The sequence below is a fragment of the Elgaria multicarinata genome, chromosome 14 (genome assembly GCF_023053635.1).
Source record: "Elgaria multicarinata webbii isolate HBS135686 ecotype San Diego chromosome 14, rElgMul1.1.pri, whole genome shotgun sequence".
NCBI classification, from domain to species: Eukaryota; Metazoa; Chordata; class Lepidosauria; order Squamata; family Anguidae; genus Elgaria; species Elgaria multicarinata.
This window is the reverse complement of record NC_086184.1, coordinates 4,752,198-4,774,181: the sequence shown is the minus strand read 5'-3', so window position 1 is coordinate 4,774,181 and position 21,984 is coordinate 4,752,198. Positions and strand designations below refer to the sequence as shown.

At 44.0% G+C, this 21,984-nt stretch overlaps 1 protein-coding gene across 1 annotated transcript; it reads right to left on the bottom strand.

Annotated features, from left to right (window-relative positions):
* Positions 1 to 10,883: 10,883 nt before the first annotated feature.
* On the bottom strand, positions 10,884 to 20,608 carry FOXF1 (forkhead box F1). Its single transcript, XM_063141047.1, has 2 exons — positions 19,651 to 20,608; positions 10,884 to 11,354 (listed from the first exon to the last, which is right to left on the bottom strand). Exons 1-2 carry the CDS (start codon positions 20,606 to 20,608, stop codon positions 11,197 to 11,199), a joined length of 1,116 nt encoding a protein of 371 aa, XP_062997117.1. The 3' UTR covers positions 10,884 to 11,196.
* Positions 20,609 to 21,984: the final 1,376 nt, after the last annotated feature.

The following is a 21,984-nucleotide window of genomic DNA, read 5'->3' as shown; positions in this document are numbered from 1 at the left end:
AAGGGCTGAATTCACATCATGTCACACCGGTTGATGTGATCTCATCATCCCGAGGCAGGAAAATGAGTGTACAGGTCTTGTAAAAACAGAAAAGGGGGGAAAAAAGTGGGGGGAAGGACCTTCCTCATTTGAAAAAATATAGCCATTGCAATCTCAAGGAGCAATTGCCTCCTTCGAAGAGTTCTGCAACTTTGGACTGCTTAGTTTACAGAAAGCGAAGTTTTCATCTCCCAAAAGGAAATAATCACTCAGGCTGTTGATATATGGGGTCATTCTTTGCTACTGCGTGTAAACAGGCGCTGCAATTCCTATTGTACATCAACTCCTGGTTCCTTGCATATCCCTAGGGAGGCATTAATGTATCCTGTCCTTCCAGGTGTGGGCTTGTCTTCTGATCATGAAGAGTCAAGAACTTTTTGCAGAAAGGAGTCTTCCAATAAGCTAGGAGCTATTTTTGACATTTCAGTACTTATTTCCCATTCTAAACAGCGGTGGGACTGAAAATATTGAGAGTCAGGAAACCAAGGCAAAGCTCCAGCAATTATTATTTTTAACTGAATGAACTTTAACATTATGATGTAGGAGCATATATCTTTTGCTACCATTCCCTACCATCTCCCAGGGGTTGGGTGTGTGTGTTTTTTGAGGGGTGGGAGTGGGGGGAGAGTTGGAGACATTTACAGATCTGTGTATCAGCCACTTAGGGTGGGAAAATGTTAACTTTTTCAAATACTATTTTCAAAACATTACCGCTAGAATCCTACGCACACTTGCCCCTGAATAAAGTTGTGCCGGTTCAGGTTGTAAATCAAGCAATTTTCCAGGGCCATTCTCTCTTCTTAGCTTTCAGCAATGGTACAGGTGTCCAGCAGGTGGCAGAATTGGAGCATTAAACGTTATTCTAGGGAAAGCGACTTTGCCCATTCGCCTTCAAAGATGTCTCCCTTCCCAAGTTCCCAAAACACTTTTATGTGTATTTTTTATTCCCCCTCCACTTCCGCCCACATTTCCCAACTGGGGGAAAAAAATGTTTGGTTTGTTGGTTTGTGTTTATGATTTTTATATTTGATGATTTGTTTTATTGCAAGCCACTTTGAGTGGAAGATGGGTTAGAAATTACTTCAACCAACCAACCAATAAAATTGACCATACCAAGTCATAATGACTGAGAGTGTGCTTGTTTAAGTATTGTTCAAATCTGGAAAAGTTCAATGTTCCAAAAATGTGATGCTGAAATAATACTAATCTTACAAGAGCCATTTATTTATTTTTGGAATATATCAGCATCCAGAACAAGTAGTTATCGCATATATTATAATAAATATAATAATGTGATAGGAAAAATATACCCTTTTATGGTATATAAAAACATCCAGAGATAGTAGCCATCTGATGGTGGTGACCCAATCCCCCCATCTTTATCTGCTATTTTGTCCCAAATGGTGGTATTTGGAGTAATCCTTGCCCTGTTTTGTATATGGTCACGCTAAGCAGGGCTCCTGCAGCTTTAACTGTTGTGATGAAGAGAGGATTTCACCAGGTGCTACATGCATACAAATGACAGCAGCTGAACTTCCCCTTTCTATACAACTGTTAAAGATACAGGAGCCCTGTCTCTCTTTTCATATGGTCACTCTTCCTCTCCATTTTATCCTCACAACAACCCTGTGAGGTAGGTTAGGCTGAGAGTCTGTGCCTGGCCCAAAGTCACCCAGTGAGCTTCGTGGCTCAGTGGGGACATGAACCCAGGTCTCCTGAGTCCCAGTCCAAAACTCTAACCTCTATACCACACTGGGTCTCAAGTTGTAAAAGGACTGGCCGGCGAGATCACATTACGCCAGTCCTTTTACAACTTCATTGGCTGCCAGTCCAGGTCCGGGCCCGATTCAAAGTGCTGGTATTGACATTTAAAGCTCTAAACGGTTTGGGGCCAGGTTATTTGAAGGAATGCCTCCTCCCATATGTACCTGCCCGGACCTTAAGATCATCCACAGGGGCCCTTCTCCGTGAGCCCCTGCCAAAGGAAGTGAGGCAGGTGGCTACTAGGAGCAGGGCTTTCTCCGCTGTGGCACCCCGGTTGTGGAATGAGCTCCCCAGAGAGGTCCGCCTGGCGCCTACACTGTACTCTTTCATCGCCAGCTGAAGACCTTTTTATTCTCTCAGTATTTTAACACTTAATTTTAACTTAAATTTTAATTTTAATATTTTAACTCTGTATTTTAATTTTATATCAATTTTGCTATGTGGTTTTTATCCTGGTTGTGCTTTTTATACTGTATTTTGTATTTGTGCTTTTAACCTGTTGGTTGTTTTATTATGGTTTTAATTTTTGTGGACCGCCCAGAGAGCTTCGGCTATTGGGCGGTATAAAAATGTAATAAATAAATAAATAAAAATAAATTATTATGTTCAAGTTGATGCTTAAACTCAGTAGAGCTTCAGCTATTGGGCAGTATAAAAACATAATAAATAAATAACCATTATTGGCTTCAAAATGATCAAGAGGATTAATGGGTGTGTTCTAATGAAAGGTGTGCCTGTAAGCCCCATTTATTTCAATAGGATAGATTTTAAGCAATGTCTACTTGGTTGGAAGTAAGTTCCACTGTGTTCAATGGGACTTATTCCCAGGTAAGCAGATATAGAATTCCTTTCTTTGAAATCAGTGGGACATCTGTGTTTTTCATTATTACTAGTAGCTCACTTCCTAAGCAAGATCCTGAACAGTTTCTCACAATGCCACATTACATGGCTTGGGACCACAATACCTGATGGAACACCTCTCCCGACATGAACCTACCCGTACACTGCGTTCAACATCTAAGGTCCTCCTCCGAGTGCCTACTCCGAAGGAAGCTCGGAGGATGGCAACAAGGGAGAGGGCCTTCTCAGTGGTGCCCCCCCCCCCCCGTGGAATGATCTTCCCAATGAGGCTCGCCTGGCACCAAAATTGTTATCTTTTCGGCACCAGGTCAAGACTTTTCTCTTCTCCCAGGCATTTGAACAGCATTTAACAACGTTAAGTTTGTTTTTAATGGGCCCCAGAATTGTTGTTTTTAAATGGATACTGTTTTATACTGTTTTTTTATGTTTTTGATGGTTTTTAAATTTTGTATACTTTTAATGTTTACTATTTTTAATTGTTGTAAACCACCCAGAGAGCTTCGGCTGTGGGGAGGTATATAAATGTAATAAAATAAATAAATAAATAAATAAATTACAAAAGGCGAAAGGATCCATTTTCCAAAAGGTACTTTCCAAACTCTCAAATGTGGCCAGATTTTGAATTGGTATAAAAAATATCATTGCCTTCCTTGGCTCCACTTTGATTCTATGGATTTTTCCTTGACTCGTTTAAGGAAGACAAAATAGGGAGCCGGATGTTTTAGTTCAGTAGAAACAGAAGGTTGTATGTATGTATGTATGTATTTATTTATTTATTGCATTTCTATACCACCTAATAGCTGAAGCTATTATAAATTAAGCTGAAGATTATAACCCCATGCAATAGAAAGAGACTGTTAAGTAGGGTGACCATGTGAAAAGGAGGACCGGGCTTCTGTATCTAAGGAAATTTCAGTAGGTATCATTTATATGCATGCAGCACCTGGTGAAATTCCCTTTTCAATACAACCGTTAAAGATGCAAGAGCCTGGTCCTCCTTTCCATAAGGTCCCCCTACTGTTAAGACAGCTTTCCTGCCATTTTCACTAGGGGATTTTGAACTCACTCCTTTATCAACATGTACATTTCCTGTAGGTTGGTTCCATCCTGGGGCTTCTCTGGAATTTGATGTACAGGTCTTATTTAGGGAGAGGGGGAGAAGGTTAATCAATATTTTGCTTCTTGTGGGGGGGGGAGGTGGAATTCCACTACACATTAACCTGAGAAGGAGAAACATTTCTCCCTTTCCTTTGCTTTCAGTTTGATGAATGTGAATTTATTAAAAAGCAAAATCTAACACACACACACACACACAAAACAGGTATCATTGTATATTCTTTAATTTTTAATCTTGTCTTCTGCCTTAGCCAGTGGCATTTAGTACAAGAGCTGGAAATAATCCTTGAAACATGGAGAAACATTTGAATTTATAGACTGGACACTTTGACTCCAAACGGCCTTAATTTGGAAGGTAGCAACACCTCCCATCTTTCTCCTGCAAACTGGCAATTCCATTCACACACAGCACTCAGATTCTATGTCTGTTACCCCGGGGGGGGGGGGGTATTTTCATCTCTCGTACTAACTGTCACTGGTGAAGGCAAAAGCCAACACATTGATAAAAAAAATAAAGAATATACATTGGTTTCAGTTTTGCCAATTGCTTTGTTGAAAAATATAGATTCTTATTGTGGTTGGTCACATCCTTCAGAGACCCATGGTACGGCTGAATGCAGCAGTATTTCCTTAATTTGTCTATTACACACACACACACGCACACACACACACAGAGAGAGAGAGAGAGAGAGAGAGAGAGAGAGAGAGAGTCCCAACCCACAGAAATATCCAGATACATACCATGCTTCATCTGCACACAGCAAAGCATTTGTGCCATTAATTGCTTCAGTCGAAGTTATTGATAATTTCGCTGTAAACTGAGCGGAAAGGAATTACCCCTGGGCCCAGAATAATCAGGTTTGAAAAGAACCAGCTTCAAGAGAGATAGATCGGGGGGGGGGGGGCAACTGTGGTAGGTCCAGAGAACAGAAGAGGAAAAGGAGAAGAGAAATGTGTGTGTTTCGGGTGGGTGGGAGGAGGAATCTTGCAAATTTCATGCTAGTGAATTTCAGCTCAGACAGGCTTCAGTAGAAAGCAAAAGGACAAGAACCATAATTTTCCCAGATGTCGTCCTGCGCATTGTGCAGGTGGAGCAGAGGATATGTACTACTAGGTCCAGAGACTATACTGTTGGGATATATGAAAGATGTAAAACTAGAGCAGAAATGACTTATTATATTTTTTGCAGGCCATCAGCAACTCTTTTTTTTAAAATGCAACATTTTGGATATATCAGCAGTTTGTTTTTAATTGCTGAATTTTGGAAATATCAGTTAACTTTTAATTGCAACATTTTGGAAACATCCCATAATGAATAAATGGGAAACTGCAAATCTCATGCAAATAATGTATGCAATAAGGTTTGGAGAAAGGGAACAGCACATATACTTGATGAAAATTGGAGATTTTTTGTTATAGAAAAATGCACGATTGTTAAAAAAAAAAAAATGAACAAATTCTCCAGGCTTTGGACTATTTTAGGTCTAAATATAATGCTTAAAGAAAAGCAAGCTAGAACAAGCATAATTTTTAACAGCCTGTGTGAAAATCATTCCTGTTTTCCTTCCATCTGGGAAACTTTTGTCCCAGTTTAACTTCTACTCTTTTTCCCTCTGCAAAATATTTTAAAGTTCAATCAACTTGAGGCAATATTTGTAAAGAATCCCCAATCCCCCCTCTTTTTCACCCCCTCTCTTTCTGTGGTTTGAAAGGGGATTTAATATGGAGGAAGTTAGTTCTAATTCAGCATTTAGAATTATTATTTCCTTCTTCCTCTAAGATGCAGGATTTTATCATGTCAAAACAGAAATATATACACCACCCCCAACTACGTAAACCAGAATTTATTTTAAAGAAATTAATGCAGAGTTACATAATAAGCTTGTGGGGGGAAACAGAACAAAAGTGACAATGAATGGACTCAACTCTTTTAGGGAGTGAGTGAAATCCACTGGGAAGCAATCCTGTACATATTCCAGGAGCATGGATTGGAGTAAAGCTCCCATCAACTCCTGGCTGAAAATGCTAGGAGTTGTAGTCCAACACATCTGGAGAAAAAACAGGGCCTAATCTACACCAAGCAGGAAATTGCACTATGAAAGCAGTATATAAGAGGCAGGAGCCATACTACTGCTTTATAGTGGTATCAAAGTGCACTGACAACTGTTGGGGCCCATTGACACATAACATATACCACTTTCATAGTGCTATATCCTTCTTGGTGTGGCTCCTGCCTTTTATATACCACTTTCATAACGCTTTCATAGTGAAATATCCAGCTTGGTGTAGATTAGGCCCAGGTTGCAGAAGTCTGCAGCACTAGGTTGCCAGTGGAGGCTGTCCGGCAATAAGGACTAGCGATTCAGTCATCCAGGACACAGAAGAATGGCTAGACTTTCCCTTTTCTTGTTTGTCTTCTCTCTGCTGCTTCCCCCACCACCACCACCTTTCTTCCTAGACAGGAAGGGGTATAAGAGAGCTGCCCAGTTGTTCAAACTAATAAAACAGAAAAGCAGAGCAGACTCTGTAGCCTGCAAACAAAGATAGCAAGAAGCAAGCCATTTCGATTTGCAAGTTTGCGCAAGAGCAGATTCGGCATGTGTAAGGTTTACATGAAAGAAGCATGAAGATGTATCCTTTTGATGCAAATATATAGATATAGATATAGATATACTCTCAGAGTGTTAAAACAAGGATCCTAAAGAGTGAGAGAAAGAAAAAGCTAGCAAATTCCAGTGGTAAAAAGATCAGAAGTCAATTAACTATTAAGCAGTTATTTCAAGAGGTATATTTAGAGGGGGGATTTTACTGCCTCCAGTTTGCATCTCCATAGCCCAATCTTACTTTATTTATTTATATAGGGATTTATATCCCACCCTTCCAGTGCATACGCATTATCTAGGGTGGCTTACCATAGCTAAAACCACAACTTCGTAATATAAGAAGTGCATCTAAAAACAAGTCATGCAAGATAAAAATGCCAAGACACAGAGCAGAGAAAAAATAAAATCCTCAGACAGAAACGTTATCTACCTGGTAAGGCAGAAGCCTTTCCGGGGCTGCATTCCAATGGTGGGTGAGTGAGTGGGCGGAGCCAGAGGCAAAATTGGCAAGGCCAAAATACTCAGTATCCCAGAGTATTGCAGCTTAAAGCACTTCCTGCCAGTAACTACACCATAGGGGAGGCATTTCTAGAATGACCCTATGAAAAGGAGGACAGGGCTCCTGTATCTTTAACAGTTGTGATCATGAGGGAATTTCAGCCAGTGTCATTTGTATGCATGCAGCACCTGGGGAAATTCCCTCTTCTTCACAACATTTAAAGCTGCAGGAGCTATACTAGATTGACTAGATACAAAAGGAGGCAGGGCTCCTGCAGCTTTAAGTATTGTAATGAAGAGGGAATTTCCCTAGGTATTGCGTGCATGCAAATAACACCTGCTGAAATTCCCTGTCATCACAACTGTTAAAGATACAGGAGCCCTCTCCTCCTTTTCATATGGTCAGCCTAGGCATTTCAACCTTTTAGAATGGAGAAGGGGGACTTCACAGAAGCTGGGAAAGCACTACACAAGTGGTGGTTGTGGGGAAGAGAGTGGGTCTAGAGAAGAAAGTGGGGCTGGGAGCTCCAAGGAGGTCAGATTTGCTCCCCTCGGCCTGAACTTCTGCACCTTTGATTTGGCATTAATCTTACGTGTTTACCACTGCTGGGTGGTCATTTCCCAGGTTGCATCCACAGTTTTAAATGCACCAATTTTGTGACCCAAACATGTGTAGCTTCCATGCTAGCTTCTGTTGGGCATGTTGTTGATGACGCCTAGCACGGGAAACAGGTTCACGGTAGCTTGAAAGGCAGAGGTGGAGTGGAGCAATGGGGATATTGGGAAGGGTCCGGTGTTGGACAAAACCCAAATAACTCAAATCTAAATACAAATAGTCAGAGCTGTTGGCGTTTATCTAATTGATGAAATAACAATAATCTATTGGGTTGCATCCTGATGGGAGTGCAAGTCTAAGTATGTTTTCTTGGAAGTAAGCCCCACTGCATTCAGTGACGCTTACTCCCCTAAGGAAGTGTGTGTAGGATTGTGCCCATGTATTAGTTGAACTTAGGCCTCATTAAAATCAACGGGGCCAGGTGTCATGACTTCAGTCTCATTGGTTTCATTTGGAGAAAAGGCCAACTTCATCAGGATCCAATCAGGAGCGGCTCCATATTTGCGGCAAATGGGGCGATGGCCCTCGGCCTCTCCTCCACTGATTTGTGGCAGAAAAACCCCACCACAACCAAGGACATTTGCTCTCATGCCCAGTAGGAAGCTGCCATTGGCTATGCTTGATCTCTTCCTGCCCTCTTCTAAAAGTCTCAGTAGAATATAGTGCATCTGTCCTGTCCTCTGCCCTGCCAACCCCAATGGGCATCAGTGCACAAGCCAATGAAATTTATTTATTTATTTAAAAAATGTCTGTTTCAAGCTTCTCAGGGGCTTTGTGCTCCTCAGACAGAATGCTGGAGGGAAGAGTCGCATGTAGTATTGAGCACTTGGGTTACAATACAGTTTGGGTGCTGGTGTTTTTCTTGTACTGGAGACAAAAATCAAGAGGCTTCTTTTGAAAAAGCTGAAGCTTCAGCAGCAAGTGATGGAAGAGAAGAACATGGATTCTAGTCTTGCATGGAACATTACCCCATGATGTCGAGTTGACCCACGCGATTAGTGCTTTTTCTGTCCATGTTGGACACACAGCTGTGGCTTGGGGCAGTGAAGGCGCTATAAAAGGAGTACATCAATAGAGCCTGCATGTTATTAAAAATAATAACAATAAAAAGGGGATATTTGCCAAATAGGCTCTTTGTGTGAAGTTCCGCCGTGACTAAGGGCCTTTCTAGCCTGGCCTGAGAGGTTGCATGTCCAAGAATGAGGTGATGTAATTCTGAACTTTACACTCCACAATACCATTACAGAATGCACACGTACACACACAAACACAAAACCTCCCTGCAAGTAGAACAAAAACGAAGCAAACAAAAAACCCTACCACACCAGAGAGGCTAGATGAAAAGTTTTCCTCTGATGTGCTAAATGACTCTGCTCAGGGACCCTTGTTCTATACTATATAAGGGAGCGTTAGAAAATGCAGCCAGAAGTGGTTTTGCTCACCCTACCACCCCTGAATTCTTACCATTTCATTCTGCTGCATGCAGTGATCAGTCCCAGTCCATGAATGAGGTGGTAGGCTGAGACAGTCTAGAATTCTGGATTGTGCCTTTTGAGATTGCAATTAGCAGCCACTATATTTTTGAATGGCATGTAAGGCAGGGGGTGGGGTGAGGAATATTGAAACAGACAACCCTGTACGTACCAAACAAGGACGTCGGGAAGAAAAGGGTTTCCATAACTCTCTCTAAGATATGCTAGTTTTACCAGAAGCAAGGAATTTCAAAGATTTGACACCTCTTCCCACACTTTTTGCAGTTTAGAATGGCGCCGTCCAGAATTCTACCACTTCAATCTACAATGACATGGTGCATGTCACAGAGAAGAAAGGCTCACCGCTAAAGACCGGTATGGTCACTGTGAGAGAAAGCAAGAAGAAAGGCGGAGTGGATCAAACCTTCTCAAGTCCCCTAAAATTCTAACAGTCCTACAATGGGAAACAAGAAAATTCTACAGTTGGAATATTTGGAAGCCATGATCCGTGGGAAGCATCCTAAGATGGTGACCTAGACTTCTTTCACTTTGATGTTTCGTTCTCAACATGCCATTACACAGGTTTCTATGCCACACACTGGTTTATTTACGGTTTATACAATTTGTGAAGGCCGTGTACGAATACCATACATTTTTATTATTATTATTATTATTTGCATTCCATTTTTTTTAAAGGACAAACGTACACAAAAATAGCCCCTTCTGCAATAATTACACTTTTATACAGTGCAGAATGAAATTTAAAATAGGTGTGTTGCCCGAACTGTACAGTCAGGCCAAAACAAAATAAAAAAGACAAAAGCGTCCTTCATTTATATTTATATTTATATATATATATATAATTATATATAAAACATAGGGAAAATTGCTTTGCCACACTGATGTTTGACATTTGCAATGGTTATTTAACACGCACACAAAGTCTCTATGGCAAATATTGCCAACACATTAACCATATTAATACTGATTGACCAAGGCTGCTGTTGTGTTTTATTAAAAAAAAAAAAAAAGTTTGAATAAATAAAAGCGTGAGCCTTGTTAATCGTTTCCGTTTTTAACCTTTATTTCTCAAAGTGCTTTTCTTTGTAATTTTGTACTTAATATTTAAAATAGGCGTGGGCATGGTCAAAGGAGAAATGGAGGAGCTCTTATCTCAGCCTTCCTCAACCTGGGGCGCTCCAGATGTGTTGGACTACAACTCCCAGAATGCCCCGGCATTCTGGGAGATGCAGTCCAACACATCTGGAGCACCCCAGGTTGAGGAAGGCTGTCTTATCTGATCCTAATCCTGAACAAGCTGGTCTCACGCCCTCCATTCTGTATTTTTTTTTCCTGTGTGTCTCATTCCACTTTTCAAATTCCCACCAACCCCTGACGGTATGGAAAAATTTGGAAACTCAACACATTATCACAATTTAGGGACGAAGATACAGAAAGGACATCTCTGCATTCACTAGATTTTGGGGAGATTCCTCCATTGCCCTGAATCAGAGGTAAAAATATACAATGAACTACGTATATTTTATGCGCAGTCCTAAACATGAGAAAAGAAATTACAACTAGAGGCCAAGTCCCATGGCTGAATGAATGATTCAGAGACAGAAGAACGGCCATCTCATGAAACTAACCTCTGCCAACTGCTGACCCCATTAGGATTAGCAGAGTTGCTTGGTTTCTTCTGTGTATGGCAGTCCTCCGTCCCTTAGATTTTAGAATCCATTTTTGTAAAGGATCGTTTAAACTGGGAAAATTACATGTTGGGATTTGGGGCAGGATGTGTATCTAAAAAAACACAGTTGATTTGAATCCCGGAGGAGGAAAAGAAAAAAGGAAAGCACCTAAAAATGGCTCCTGAAAAATGTTATCAGATCACAATTCAGGATGTATGGAGGCCCAAGATGAAGGAACAACAGAGTACTTAGTGTTTGGCCAAGATGCGTCCCCCACCCTCAATGGCACACACTATGCATTCATGCTCCTCTTCAATGTTTGCACAAGGCCAGAGTGTTCCTTTCTGTAGATGTCTTGAATATGTATATACCTCATGAGCAACTATCAGTCTAGCTTCTGGGAAGGTTCCTTGGCTCTCAGAAGACTCGTAGCGGGAAGTTCCATCGTCCTACATAGTTTTCACTTGGGTCATTGGGGACTTGCTGTCCCCCCGCCCACGCCCAAAGAATGTTTCGCTTCCCAGCCAGCCCTATTGTCACATCACACACGGTTTGATGTCTTGGTATGTAACTTGTTGGTGGTAGTAAGAACCGCTGCCTGCCGAATGCATTGAAGATGACGCCATGGCATTGATGGAGAAGACAAATTCTTTCCGGTCACACATGCTTGGAGACTGGGAATGGTACCGGATTCCTGAAAGAAAACCAGAGAGCAGATTCAAGCAGCTGCTGTGCTGTGCAAGAGGAAGAAATATTATGTCACCCTGGAGACTTTACTGGTTCAGCATGCAACTGCTGGATTGGAAGATCAGATCACGAAGTTTGATTCTGTCTGTTTGGGCATGAATAGAGATAACGGTTTCCTGTCCCACCATAGGTATTACTTAACTGAGCAATGCTAGAGTGGCTGCACTATTACCAATTATTACCACTGTTGAGAATTCTCATTGTGTATATTTTGTGGCACTTATTAGGGGTGGAGGGTATATAAGTTTGAATGGCTATCCCTCTGGTGGTGAATACGAACAGGGACCAGAAGGTTCGAACATATAAGATCAACTCTGGCCCACTTGCATTGGCTGCCTGTACATTTCCAAGCCCGATTCAAGGTGCTGGTTTTAAGCTATAAAGCCTTACACGGCTTGGGACCACAATACCTGACAGAACGCCTCTTCCAACATGAACCTACCCACACACTATGCTCAACATCTAAGGTCCTCCTCCGGGTGCCTACTTTGAGGGAACGATCTCCTCAATGAGGCCCGCCTGGTACCAACATTGTTATCTTTTCAGTGCCAGGTTAAGACTTTCCTTTTCTACCAAGCATTTAACAACATATGTTGAGTTTTAACTGACTCCAAAACGAGTGTTTAAAAAATTGTTTAAATTTTAGCTGTTTTTAAGTTTCTGTTTTTAAATTTTGTGTATTGATTTTTAATGTTCAGTCTTTTTAATCTAATCTTTTTAATCTTTGCCCAGAGAGCTTCAGCTATGGAGCAGTATATAAATTAAATAAATAAATAAATAAATAAATAAATAAATAAATAAATAAGGGACAGAGCATATGCTTCACATTAATGAGGTTCAACCCTTCCAGTGCAAAATGGATTTTGACCTGACCTCCTGGAGAGCTACCATCAGGTAGAGACAATGAAACTGATGCTGATGCTTAATAATAATACAGACATAGAACAGATCTGTGTAGACCGTGAGCCTCCAAGCTGAACGCAACTCAACAGACGTATACTGGGCCTGTTCAGACAACGCACTAAGCCATGGTTAGGCCACTAACCCTTCTGCAGCAAGTAGTTAGTGAGCGTGTTTAAACTGTGTTTATGTAGCCACCATGGAATGCTTCACATGACACACTAAGGCCATAGCTAGACCTAAGGTTTATCCCTGGATCGTCCAGGGGTCAAACCTGTTCACCTAGGTGACACACAGGGGAACCAGTGCTCAGGCAGGGGTGAACCCTGGATGATCACAGGATAAATCTTAGGTCTAGCTGTGGCCTAAGTTGTGGTTCACATGACAAGCTAAGCCATAATGTTTAGCACAAAATGCTTAACCATCATGGTTTTGCGTGTTGTCTGAACAGGGCCCTTGTGAGCAGCCAAATGCTTCACAACTTCTTGGGGGTGGGGGGTGGGGGGGGTGGGGATGGGGAGGGGTTGTTCTTTTGTTTTTTTCAGTCCCAGTCAGGGAGCAAAGGGGAAAAACTTATTGAGCCATGAGTTGGCTAATCAGCTGTGAATGAAGAACACAAGACATGTAGGCCTGGGCTAAATAAAGCAGTAGTTTGGTTCACTATACAGGCAGAGTACAATATTGCTGGGATTTACTTTAGCAAGTCCAAGGGGGTTTTGTGCGTGGAATTGTCAAATGCTCATTTTCCTTAAACCAGCTTTCCCCAACCCGATGCCCTCCAGATGTGTTGAACTACGCTGGCTGGGGGATGATGGAACTTGCAGTCCACCACAACTGGAGGGCATCGGGTTGGGTTAGGCTGCCTTAAGCAACAGAACCATAGCACAAACTGCTTTTCAAATTCCTTTCTGTAATAACATTTTTTAAAACTATATAGCTTCTGTTGTAAAAACAACAGATCCACAGAACCGGTTGGGTGTGTGCAGAACTACTCGCATGATTCACATTTGAATTTTTACCTTGTTGTATCTTATCTTATTGTTACACAGCCAACTAAACCAATCTCTCTCTTGGGGAATATGGAGTTCTGTGCTCCATCAGCTTGCTAGGTCAACTTTCCCCAACCCAGTATCTCTTGGACTACTACGTCCATCATCCTCAGACAGTGAGATAGTGGGATTTGTAGTCTGACACATCTGGAGGACATCAGGTTGGAGAAATCAGCCTTAGATTCTGCTGGACCCAGATAGGTGATGTTATTAAGTTGGACGCTGCAGTGCTTAGGCAGAGGAAATTCCCACTTGATAGGAACAGGAATTTTGCCCGAATGCGAATTGCAGGATGGGATGGGACAGTCTGTTTCCTGGCCGGCCAAGGAAGGAGAAGGACTCTATTTTTTCTTCTTCTTCTTTTGTACTAGTAGTATGCATATTCTTGATAAATTGGGGCTTCATTCATGTGAGTGGGGAAACAACCCTTGCATTTCAATTTATTTAAGGGTTAAAATAATGTTGTGCCCTCTTCTGTACCCTAAGAAGGACTTATAATGAACATGAACAACACTTTTAAAATGTTGGGTCATGAATGTGCATTTTATTAAATGCAGATATCAACATTTTTCTCCAGAAAGATATTTTCCCTTGCATGGCTGATTCTGCAAAATCACTGCATGCCTTAGTAATGGTTATCTAGCACAGTTATCTACAAATACCCATATGCTGACACACCTGTTGTAGATACTTATTTAAAAGACAAAGTGAATCAATCTTGAACATTTGATTACTACATAACACATTTAAAAAATATTTCCCAAATCTTAACAGATTATTCATAAAATAACAAAAAGTCTTGCAGCACCTTTAAAGACTAACAAATTATTCTGCCATAAGCTTTCGTGGACACTATCCACTTCATTGGATGCATGAAACGTGTCCATGAAAGCTTATATCAGGATAAATTAGTTAGTCTTAAAGACATTGTTTTTTCCGCAACAGACTTACTCATCTTGTCGCTCTAGAGATTATTCATATGAGGCTGCAATCGGGAGTAAAACCCAATAAACTAAGCAGGACTTACTTACTACATAGACCTGTACAGGACTGCACTGTTAAGGGCTTACAACTTTCAATCAACAGAATTAGTATTCCTCTCCTATTCAGAATGCTGACTCTTTACAGGTCTGTACTCTATCCATTCATAGTGCAGTAAATTGATACTGAAAATCACTGCAGCTAGACTTGGCAAGGGATTAAATTATTTTAAACTACAGTTTTAAATTTTCACATTTAGGTCTACACACGTGTGTGTGTGTGTGTGTGTGTGTGTGTGTATGTATGTTCTTTTCTTTCTTTCTTTTCAGTGTGATTTGACAGCATAAATCCATGGCAAATATATGACTCTTGCACTTTTCTAGTTGTTTTCCATATTCTTTTCATGACAACGTTTTTTGTTTTGTTTACTGGATTCTCCATTTTCTGAGCATATTTCACAGAAGTCAAAATTATAGATAGATAGATAGATAGATAGATAGATAGATAGATAGATAGATAGAGATAATCTTTCCAAAATTCCATACATCCTTTATATACCCAAAGTGTATTATTAAAAAAATCAAGTCCCAGGTCTGTCCACCCTGTTTTAAAAAGAAGACGCTGAGCCAAAGTGTTGTTAAAATGGCAGAAAAGTTAAGAATCATTAGGACAGTTTGTTTGTACATTTTGAAGGTAAAGTGGTTGTGATCACTTGCTTGAGTGTGCAATTCCTCCTAATTTTGATCCCCCCCCTCTGTCTGTCTCCATTGTGTGCCTGCATGTATGCCTTTGTTTGTTTTGTATTCGTGTCTCTTCTTTACTCTGTTAGATGAACCTAGCTGAAGACTTGTCACATCAACACCCTGCTCCACTTAAAGCCAAAACCACCTTCTGAAATCAGAGCAGGGACAGAGGTTTTTCCAGGATGCAGTTGGGAAAATTATTTCAGATTTAATGGTCTCCCCTACTTTTGCCTCTCTTTAGATGGCAATGTGTCTTACTTTACTTATTTCGAAATGTGGCTGCCCAGACCTACTGAGTTGTGTGACCCTCCTGTTCCTTCTATTCAGTGGGTGCTCTGGACTTCTGCCCTCAAATCCTGCCCTCACAATACCGCTGGGTTTGTTTAATAATCTTCTCACTGGCCTTCCTTCTTCTCACATCAGTCCCTTGGTTTCTGTTCACTACTCTGCTGCTAAGATCATCTTCTTGGCTCACCGCTCTGACCATGTTACTCCACTTCTGAAATCTCTTCATTGGCTTCCAATTCACTTCAGAATCCAATATAAACTTCTCCTGTTGACCTACAAAGCTTTTCACTGTCTAGCTCCTTCCTATCTTTCCTCTCTCATCTCACACTACCCCGCTCATGCTCTTCGCTCCTCTGATGTCATGTTTCTCACCTGCCCAAGGGTCCCTACTTCCCTTGCTCGGCTTCGTCCATTTTCTTCTGCTGCCCCTTACGCCTGGAACGCTCTTCCAGAACATTTGAGAACTACAAGTTCAATCGCAGCTTTTAAAGCTCAGCTAAAAACTTTTCTTTTTCCTAAAGCTTTTAAAACTTGAATTGTTCTGACTTTTATACTGCCTGTTTGGTGCATTCTCTTCCCCTCCTTATTGCTTTATTATGATTTTATTAGAACGTAAGCCTATGCGGCAGGGTCTTGCTATTTATTGTTTTACTCTGTACAGCACCATGTACATTAATGGTGCTATATAAATAATAATAATAATAATAATAATAATAATAATAATAATAATAATAATAATAATACCTTTATAGTTTCATATGATTTTCTCTCTCCTGCCTGGTGCTCCAACTCTAAAATCTCTTGAAATACACATGATCACCCCCTTCCACACCAAATCAACTACAACAAGAAGAAGCACTTTCTATCACAAGCAACACCACAGGAGTCCACCCTCAAAAGGACACAAAGATGTTTGTGCAACATAGCCGAAGTGTTTGCTCTTTCTCTAGCCAGTTCTAAACATCACATCAGACTACTTCTTGTTTAAATCACAATCTCTTCTTCTTCTTCTTCTATGGTGATTTTATAAACATTATATTAAAACAACCCTTTCCTCGTCTCTGGACACTTCTGCAGTTCGTTTTTTACTGTTTTGTTTTGTTTTTAATAAATATTATTTGTCTGCTGAGAAGAAATGTTTCTTTTCCGTTACCAGGAAAAGAAAAATCACATTAACTGTCTTTTTGACTCTAGGCCTTTTTCTCTCCCCCCACTCCTACAAAGAGAGAGACCTTGCCAATTTCACGTTGGAAGTACTGGTCAGTTTCAAGATGGGTTCCCCTCCTGGGAGTAGAATCATATTAAGTGGCATTTTGCCCCTCTCTAACTTTTCCAACCCACTCACCCCAGTGAGAACGCGAGCAATTCAAGAGCCTTTTTGCAAAACCGAAACTAATCTCTGAGGTTCTATTTTGCTCTTTAACCCATGTCCATCACCGAGGCAGCGACGGTGCCTCGCCCTAACAGAATGCAAAAGAATCCAGCTTGCACCGAAGTAAGCAATGCCGAGAATAGAGGGGGTTATTGGGTGTTGTTAAATCCAAGATCAGGCAGACCAAATTTTAAGAAAACCAATTAAAAGTACCAAAGTTGGTTGAAGCAAAGAAATATGTTTTGTCTACAGATGAGAGTTCAAAAGGGCAGCTGGAATTATACAGTCCATAAAAATATTGGCGGAGAACTCATTCCTTTACATAGACCTGCCCCGGGAGGTTTATAGTTTAAAAAGCTCTTGTATGAGGGGAGAAGGCGGCATAAGAGCTGGAAGTTAGAGCATGAGAATAATAATAATAATAATAATAATAATAATAATAATAATAATAATAATAATAATAATAATTCCTGCCAAAGCAAGCATTGTCATAGTCCCACTCATTTCATTGTATGATACTTTTGAGTAAGTATATTAGCGGTGCTGATTTTATTTAGATTGTACCAGCTACCATGTTCACCAGCAATGGCTGCAAATGTATTATGTTTAATTTTGGCTGGATGGGAGTAATTATTATTAGACATGTTCTTCTTACAATTATTATTGCTATTTCTGATGTCTCAAGGGGGTAACCATCTGGTAGCAAATAACAAAGAGACCTGTGGTACTTTAAGGCGAAGCAATTTTGTGTAGCATAAGCTTTCCTGGGTTACAGCCTTTGTAGTCAAATTATTCCACGCTTACCAACACAAAATGATAGCATTTCAGGCACCCCAGACTCATTATCGCTCTTAGTTTTTCTTTTCTTTTTAACTCAAACAAAGGGGTAGTGACAACAAAATAAAGCAAACCACCTTTTTCTACCTACGCAAAACAAGATTCTTCTATATATAAAGAACGGTTTAGCTATAACGTAAATAGGTGCCTCAAGGAGAACTACAAAAAAAAAAAAAGTTTTATGCACCACTTGGAGTAAGACCTAAAGATTATTCTGAGATGTTTCTTAAATCTTGTGTGATCTTCCCAAAAAAATGAACTTTTGCCCTATTTCAAAATCTACTGGTGGTTTGCTTCAAAATGACCTTTAGGGAATAAAACCGGGTCATGTTTATTAGGTAATCAGAGCTAGGACATACTGTAAAAGTGACGTAATAGCTTATCAATGACTCACGCCATAGCATTCTGGGCCGGTAGGTTTTTGAGAACATTCTAGGGGGTCGTGTACATGGAGGTATATTAGGGTAGGTATACGTAGGTATATTAGGGCATCTTGGATAGATGAATCTATGTAACATTTAGTCTACTCTGTTATTAAAACCAATGAGAAATTCCCTACTGATTTCAGGGTTACATTCATATAGCATATCTGTTAAATCTAGAAAACAAATGTTTGTTTTTAAATAAATCTGTAATGGCTGTTCTATGGATTATACTAGCATTCAAACTATCATAGTATCTCTAGGGCTTGTAGGTAATCGTGTTGGTAAGACCAACGTCTTATTATCCACAACACAATAGGTAACATTACACATAATAGTACTGGCATTTGGTAGGATCTAAGCAGTTTTAATTAAATCTAAACCCCTCCTGTGCCCCATCCGTGTGTAGACCTCTATTTTTCTTTCTATAATAAGGTGGGCTAGAAAAGCAGGCGGGGAGTTGCATTACTGCCACGAATCTGAAGTCCAGAAAGAGATTCCAATAATATTTATGCACATTATTGCAAATTACATCAAAATAGCTGACCTGTATTTCTGGGAGCTGAAAAACCAGTACGACTGACTCAATTCTTTCTTTCTTTCTTTCTTTCTTTCTTTCTTTCTTTCTTTCTTTCTTTCTTTCTTTCCATCACGGACAAAACTATTACAGGTGGGTGGCGAGGAGGTATATAGGACCCTGTTCGCCTTTGAGCCCTGACTTTCCATCCATAATGGCTCACTCCCTACGCCCGGCTGACTCCTGATCCTTGCACTTCAAGGCCTTTTCTACACCTAAGGGTTATCCCAGGAAAATGGAGGGATTCCCTGTGTGTCATTTGGATGCACAGGAACGATCCAGGGACGATCCTGGGGGGAAAGGCAGGTGTAGAAATGGCCCAACCCTTTAGACCTCTGTTATTTCTCCCTTACCCTCCTTGATCCCATACAAAATACACCTTTCCTCTCTTCTAAATCCCAATAGCCCTAGCATGGGACAGATCCGAACTCGTTCCTAAAATGTACAGTTCCCCCCCTGATCCCTCATAACAGCAGGACAAGGCTCTTGGAGTCTCTGATTCTCTGGGAGTGGGTCAGGGTCCCCTCTTTTAGATGACATTCTGTATAATCCCAGTTCACTGCCCTCAGGATTCCAGACAGCGCCTGCGAGGGTGAGGCCCGGCGAAGGAACCGCTTGAATGAAAGCCAGTATAAAGCGAAGGGGGGGGGTGTGGAAGTGTGGCAGTTGCTCCGAGTTAACTCCCACGGTCCAATGATCCGGTTCGGGCGGCAAACAGTACAACCGACGTATCCGGCACAAAACACCCACAAACGAAAGGGTTGCAGCTCGGGTTGAGCCCTTTCCCCAGCGTTCCTCGGTCCTCCATTCCCTATAACCAGTGGGCCACTCGCTTATAACTGCGATTCCCCCCCCCCCCCAATAGTTCTTCCTTAAACTTTGCAGCCAACTCGCCTCCGCTGCGTGCCATTCTCACGGCTACACAAGCGCCCTTTGTCTTCGGCTCCACGCCCCGCACTTTCCACGGTCCACGGCTTCTCTCCCGCTGGTGCGGTCCTGATCCCTCCTCCCCCGTCCCCGGCCGGGCCTGGGCGCCCCCTCCCCACCCCACCCCTCCGCCGGCCCACCGCTTACCTTGCAGTTCCGCCGGGTTGTGGGCGTTCTGGTGCAGGTAGGGCTGCTCCAGCGAGTGCGCCGACAGGCCGGCCGAGAGCGGGTTGCCGGCCGGGTTGCAGGGCGACAGCGGCTGCTGCTTGATGTAGGAGGCGCCGCCGTTCAAGCCGGGCGCGGCCGAGGGCGCCCAGGCCGTCGGGGCCGCGCTGGGGTAGACCGAGTGGGGCTCCATCCCGCCGCCGCCGCCGCCGCCGCCGCCCGGCAGCAGGGGCGAGGCGGGCACGGAGCCGTCGTGGTGCCCGTAGTCCGCTCCGGCCGGCCCGCCCGCGCCCGCCCCGCCGCAGCTGCCCATGTAGGCGTGGTGGCCGCCGTTGGCGGGCAAGTGGGGCACGCCGTGGCCCGCCAGCCCCATGCCGTCCACGTTCATCATGCCCAAGGCGCCGCCGTCCAAGGGCAGGCTGTTGGGCGGGCAGGGGGGGCCCTGGAAGCTGTAGGTGTCCGGGAGGTGGTTGAAATTCAAGTTCATCATGCTGTACATGGGCTTGAGGGCCTGGCATTTCCGCCTGAAGCCGCGCGGGCGGCGTCGGAAGGAGCCCTCCTCGAACATGAACTCGCTGGCCGGGTCGATGGTCCAGTAGTGGCCCTTGCCGGGCCGGCCCAGCCCTTTGGGCAGCTTGATGAAGCACTCGTTGAGCGAGAGGTTGTGGCGCACCGAGTTCTTCCAGCCCTGGTACGAGCCGCGGAAGAAGGGGAAGCGGCTCTGCAGGAACTGGTAGATCTCGCTCAGCGTCAGCCGCTTGGAGGGCGAGCTCTGGATGGCCATCACGATCAGCGCGATGTACGAGTAGGGCGGCTTCTCCGGCCGTCGGATGCCCGCGTTGGTCTTCTTGGCTTTGGCCCCGCCGCCGCCGCCGCCGCCGCCGCCCCCGCTGCTGCTACTGCTGGGGGTCGAGGAGGTGGTGGAAGAGGCCGACTCCATGGCTGCGCCCAGCTGCTGCTGCTGCTGCTGCAGAGGCTTGTCGGACGCTGCAGACATCGGGAGACTCCCGGCCTCGGCAAAAGGAGGAGGAGGAGGAGGAGGAGGAGGAGGCGGGAGAGGAGGAGGAGGAGGAAGAGGGGGTCGAGAGGAAGGAGCGCGCAGCAGCCCTGCGGTCATCGACGGCTCCCGTTCGCCGCCCCCGCCGCCCCGCCACCCCCTCTCCGAAGGACAAGGCTCCTGCGATGGACCGGAGGGGGCGGCTCTCCCCAGCCCCCCGCCCAGCCCCGCCACTCCAAGCGCTTGCTCTCCGCAAGAGTTCCGCGCGGAGGAAGGGGCGTCGAGCCCGAGGGGAAGGCGAAAGACGCCGAGGCCGATTCGCGCTCTCTCCTTGGTTCCCTCTCTCTCTCTCTCTCTCGCTCTCTTCGCTCCCGACGGCGCGGCTCCTAGCCCCTGGCTAGCTTCGGGGAGAAAGCCCAAAGCCGGGGCAGCAGGGGGAGGCGATGGTCGCCCGCAGCTCTCGACAGTCCCGACTCCGGAGTCGAAGCCCCCGGCTTGTCAAAACGAACGCCTCCAAAAGCCGCCCAGTCCGCTTGTCCCGACGATCCAAGCCGGAGGAGCGGCGGACCCGCGCGCGCCCTTTACATCCAGGGTTCCAGGAGAAGCACTGGGCGCCCGACGAAGCCTGCCTTCGCCTCGGTTTACTTTCAGTCTCCTTCTTCCTCCTCCTCCTCCTCCTCCTCCTCCTCCTCCTCTTGGCCCTTCCCCCTGCCCCGGCTTCTCAGGCTTCTCGGGAGGATCAGGCCTTCTTCTCAGCCCCCCCCCCCGTTTGCACACACACGACTACCCGGGTGTTTCCTCCCAGCCCCCCCCCCTCCGGGGTCCTGCCAGCGAAGAGCGCGACTTCTGCTTCCCAGCCCGGTGAGTCGCAGCTCTGTTCGCCACGGGAGCGGTTGCCTTTAACTTTATCTCAAGTCAGCGAGCGCCTGGCGGCTCTTGACAGCGCGACGTAAGAGGCAAGAGGAGTCCCCGCCTCCCCCCGAGGTGCCCCCCCCCTTTCCGCATCCCAGCTCAACATTGGTGGGCGCTGAAAGGGACGCGAATACTCCAACACCAAAAGGAGTGTCACCCCCCCACACACACTCTCCCCACTTTGGACTGATGGAGAAGAAAGATCCCCCCCCTCCCCACACCCGGTCCCACAGGATCCCTTCACACAAACATACACGCGCGCACTTGTTCAGCCCCCCTTCCGCCTTACCCTTCGGGTTCGCTCAGACTCATCACCCCAAATCCTAAAGCTGCAATACAGAAATATCTTGGGAGTTTTGGGGTGGGTGGGTGGGTGGGGGGCGTTTAGTCTTTCCTTGCCTGTGGAT